The following is a 5,000-nucleotide window of genomic DNA, read 5'->3' as shown; positions in this document are numbered from 1 at the left end:
TGAAAAATGGTACAATTGCCCATTTTTAACGGATTTTTACCCTAAAGAGGTCACATAGAATTTTCGGGAGCCTTTTTTCTGGCTAAAATTTTCGAAAAGGAAAGTTTTGATCCCTATAATTTTCGGATCACTAGACTTTCAGCTGGGAATTCCGAACAGATGAAAAATTTTTAGGGGAAAAAAATTGGCCTATATCTACCGTTTACATACGAAAATACGTTTGACAATGCTATGTTTAAGTGGTTTTGAACTATATTCTCGTTGGGTGCCCCTACTAATACACCATTGATTGTGCACTATGCAATTGATTTTCTATTGGTGTTAATGATTAACCATTGCGCGGGATTGAAAGTATATTGATTATCTTTGATTGTCCAAAGGTGCAATTGTTCATCCGTTGATGCTATTGAATGTTAATCCATATGCAAATAGCGTTATTGAATGTTCCTTTGCGTTATTGAAGTTCATGCAAGTGCTATGAACGTAGTCTCGACTGTTGACGTAAATGAATGTATCTTTTGCGTAAATGAAAGGTGTAGTTTCCAAAAGAAAATTTATAGAATATAAATTACAGTTAATGATACAACCTTTAGCTTATTAGAGTCAAGCTGACAGTAAACAATAATGTATCTGTAAATGCTAGCAATACAAGGGTACAAAGGTCATTTATCCTATGGGCCTCATGCGCAGTCAGTTATTGTCCAATCACAGCATTGTTTTTTCCCTCGGTCAATCAAAGTATGTTTGTCCGTTTGCTTCTGTTCAGTGATTCATTCTGTTCTTCACCTTTGACAAGAATCACAGTTCCCTCCCACCCTCCCCTTTGTATTGGTAGAATTTCACATTTACTAGTACTCAAAAGACAATGTGTGAAGCCTTAATAGCTATAGTTTACAAAAAAAAAAAAAACAACAACAACAACATAGTCACAACAATCTTCAAGGACATGAACTCTGGCAATTTGACTTATTGTCAACTGTCAATAATATATATTCCTTTACAAGATAGCACCTTGTTATTCCTATTGCTGATATATTGTTGCTCATTAAGAGGTGTTTACATTTGTTAATAGTACAATAAAGTCAGGGTTCGGGATTAAGTGCTCCCATGCTGATCACACTTTCACCCACAGACTCATGGTAGCTATTCATTCTGGGGATCGGTACCCCTATAGCTGTGTTGACATGAGAATGAGTGTTATCCCGGAGGATTATCACCTCCTGTAGGGGATTACTACCCCTTCCGCAGCCAAGGGATTATCACCCTTGAGAGAGGATTATCATCTCTCTTTGTTGCATAATACTAGCATTAGACCAACATGTTATGTCAGCTATTTTGCGACTGGAGTGCTTAATCCCCTACCCCTTTACCCCACAAAGTGTGTTCATATTCTTGTCTTAGCTAAGGGGTTGATAGCATTAATCATCCATTAAGGTCCAATTAGTTCCGCTCGGGATTAGGAATTCGGAACAATTGGTTCCCTTTTTAACAATAAAGGACCATTTTGTTCCGTATCTTTATAAAAGCACGTTCCCATGTTATCAAAAGGAACACATTTTTAGGAATAGTTCTCAAATCATCCATTTAAGGTCCAATTTGTTCCGCTCGGGATTCGAAACTCGGAACAATTGGTTCGTCTTTTAGCAATAAAAGACCATTTTGTTCTCAAGTAGTATGAAAGCTCGTTCCGATTTCATCAAAAGGAACACAAAAAAGAGGAACAATCTGTTCTCGCTTTTCAAGAGGGGACCGTTCCAGAATCAAAATGTGCTCAAACACATCTTTCGTTCAAAAGAAAGAGGCCAAAAAGCGACTAAAAGATCACTTTGCAGAACAAAATCGAATATCAAAATTTTGCTGACGAAATAGAACACTCAATTGGAAAAACGAAACAAAATTGAAATTTGGGAAATGTTATAGAGAACAAACTGAAAACAGCATCTTAAATAGGTAAAGCAAACCAATCGGAATCTACCATAAGCGCAGTGCGACACCTAAAGGCGACAAATTAAACTGTAAGAGGGAATGTGAAGCTAAAATAATAGTGGAAAATATATTTGTACACATACCCAGAGTGTACTATGCCTTATTTTAGTACAATTTCAGCTAATGCTATCATCGAATGTCTCGCACTATTGTAACCACCATTTACCAGTGTTACCTGTGTCCCATCCAGAAAATCCGTATTTAATGGTGTTAGTACAGTTTTGAATCCAGTTCAGTTCAGTTCAGTTCAGTTCAGTTGTTCGTGGTGCATTTGAACCAATCTAGCAAATTCGTCTTCAGACAGTTCAGCTTGCAATTCTGGTTTAGATAAGATGAGTTCAATAACATGAATCCTAGACCATTCTACCTTGAGATAAATCTCGTACAGTACGCTTGTGTCCATGAGGTATGCTGCAGCTTGAAATGCAATGTAGGAGCTCTCCAAATGAACATGTAACAAATAACCAGCAAGCATGCGCATCATAAGAAACCTCTGACCTTCTACTCCTCGCTTGACTAAAGACCCTGTCACTGCACTGGCTTGTTTGGTTGGTTTCCCCAGTACTACCATCAAAAGCTTCATGAATTTCTTTGCTTCGTCATCATCAGTGTGGAACTGGGGTCCATTATTCCAGTCCTTTACCACAAAATCGTAAATGGCATCACTGTAGGCCTCGTGCATTCTCGCAGCCCAGAACAGAGTCTCCTTAAAGGCGGGGTTGCACAGGTGAGTTTGAAGCTCCAAAGAATTCTTTTCAAAGCCAGGGTCAAGATGTGAGGGATGAAGAGTCAGGAAAACGTTAAATACTGCAAGAGCTACAGCGCTGCTCTCAGTAACTTTCAAGTGATCCACTGCTAAGTACTCTTCAAGAAGTGAAAGCAACAAATTTGCAGTAAGTGTTTCCTCAGCATGTGAAACTTCTGAAGCTTCAGCAAGAACGGAGTGCAAGTTGGCACGTGCGTCCTCACTTTGAGCTGCTTGGTGAAGAAGACGGGCCTTGTTTACCAGAGAACCAGCTTTCACACACAACTTGCTGCTTAAAGTTCTGCTTTTGCCGTTTTTCATGATACAAACTATAGCCATTACAATAAAATTGTACTTACAGTTTTGAGCAAATTTTGCGGAATTTTCCTTGAGCAGTTGAGCAAGTGGTGCATCGAATAACACCGGAAGTGACTGATTTGTTTCGATGTAGCGGCACAGAGATTGCGTTACCGTATCACGTATTTCTCTTAGAGCTTCACACGCATGGACAAGATCTTTTGGAGAGCGGTGATCTATCATATTGTTCTGTGATATGAAAAAGTTTGGCAGAGATCCTTTGGAATAGAATGAAATGAAAAAGTCCAGGAGTTCAAAAATGTTTTCTCCTAACGTATGTTTTCCCCAAGACTCGATTCCTTTCCTCTCGATGAACCAAAATAAACACGTTTTCAAGTGATATGATGCGAACACATCAATTCCTCTCACCTTCATTTCCGATTTGATTAACGTCTTCAGCAAGGAATAAGCTACCTTTTGCCTCTCTGATAGGGTTCTCGCCAGCATTAATTCAGCAACAGAGAACGAAAATCTCCACTCGTATTCCCTGACATCGCTGTTGTGTGATCCAACAGGAACCAGATGACACCCTTGGGTTGATATGGCGGAAATAATCTCAGAACTGGGCCAGAGTGCTCTGTCTCGATGTAACCATTCTTCCGCTTGTGAAGGCCAAAACGTGCATCTCAGGCCGTAAACAAAGTCTCGATTTACTCTGAATGTACCCCCTGCACAAGACAGAGAGAATGCAGGGCCGGCGATTGAACCCTCTGCGGTCGCAAAACGGGCCGCACCGCGGAGTGGAATTAAATGTTGGCTTTCCTCGATGAACTCGATGTTTTGAAGACAATGCTCTCGAACAGAAGCCGAGTCAAAAGGCTGAAAGAGTTTCTTCTTTGCCAAATGTACATATCCCGCGTGTGAAGCGTCGTAAACGTAAACGAAATTAATTTCTTCCTCCGCGCTCCTGACTCTCGGTGAACTACGTTCCATGCCTCCACGAGGCAAGTCTTGTTCCAATTTATCACTTTCCGCTGCCTTTCTTTCCCCTGTTTTTACATCTTCGAATACTTTTAAGTCGGTCCTAATAATCATGTAATCGGCATCAGTATTCCATGTGGTTTGTTTCTCCAGATGAGGAAGAGAAAGTCCCTCCACGGCACTTCCGGTGTGAATGACTTCAACATTGGGATTCTCGTTGCACTCTTCCAAGTCTCGAGAAAGATCGTTGATGTTTTGTTCCATGTCTTCTCTGACAATATTGAAAAATGACACCAACTCGAGCGTCAAACTCAAATACACCGAGTCATCCATTTTTAATCGTTAGGGGTCAGAATATGCAAATTTATCACTTACTCACTCAGATGTAAACTAATCGATAACACAACGACCAATATTCGAGCTTTTCAAGCTCCGTTAATGTGTCACTCTCTCCGTTGAATCAAATAACGTAATACGTTGAAATATTATTCCACTTTACTTCGTTCCGACGGGATTGATCGTTGCAGTGAGCATGTGTTGCCGAGCCATTGCTCGGTGGAAGACTAAAAGGTGTCAATGTGGTACGTGTGTTGAAAATGAATGCGAAGAGACATTTATTTGTCGATCCACCAAGTTCACAGGTCCACTCGTATTAGCAAAGGAGCACGCCGTGAGATTGCCGTGGACAGTGATAACTGTGTTCACCTAAAGCAAACTACTGATTATTTAGTTTGTTATTATTGTTTCACCATTCCGGATTGGTTCTATTCAATACCTGTAAGATATACTTGCAACACATTTAAAAGCCAAAGGTGCTTAAATGTATTAAAAGACGGGGTTAAAGCCTCTCGATAGCTGTGTTTACAAAGTTGAGAAATATCCAGATAGTTTCGGTATCATCTTGTTGTAGCTGAAAAGTGAAGCATTCCTTTACGATAAGAATCAAACACGAATTCACCCTTTCCTAACTAAATGGCTATGCTCTGGTAGT

The 5,000-nt window shown here is 40.1% G+C and overlaps 1 protein-coding gene across 1 annotated transcript; it reads right to left on the bottom strand.

Moving 5' to 3' along the window:
• Positions 1-937: 937 nt before the first annotated feature.
• LOC137979940 (cyclic GMP-AMP synthase-like receptor 2) lies at positions 938-4,368 on the bottom strand. The gene has a single exon (XM_068827255.1). It carries the CDS (start codon positions 4,340-4,342, stop codon positions 2,234-2,236), a length of 2,109 nt encoding a protein of 702 aa, XP_068683356.1. The 5' UTR covers positions 4,343-4,368; the 3' UTR covers positions 938-2,233.
• Between the last annotated feature and the right edge of the window lie 632 nt (positions 4,369-5,000).

The sequence above is a fragment of the Montipora foliosa genome, chromosome 12 (genome assembly GCF_036669935.1).
Source record: "Montipora foliosa isolate CH-2021 chromosome 12, ASM3666993v2, whole genome shotgun sequence".
NCBI classification, from domain to species: Eukaryota; Metazoa; Cnidaria; class Anthozoa; order Scleractinia; family Acroporidae; genus Montipora; species Montipora foliosa.
The sequence above is the reverse complement of the archived record's forward strand: the minus strand, read 5'-3'. Positions and strand labels throughout refer to the sequence as shown.

What these genes read in the sequence shown, in the direction of transcription:
- LOC137979940 (XM_068827255.1), bottom strand. Translation starts at nt 4,342, where the DNA reads ATGGATGACTCGGTGTATTTGAGTTTGACGCTCGAGTTGGTGTCATTT.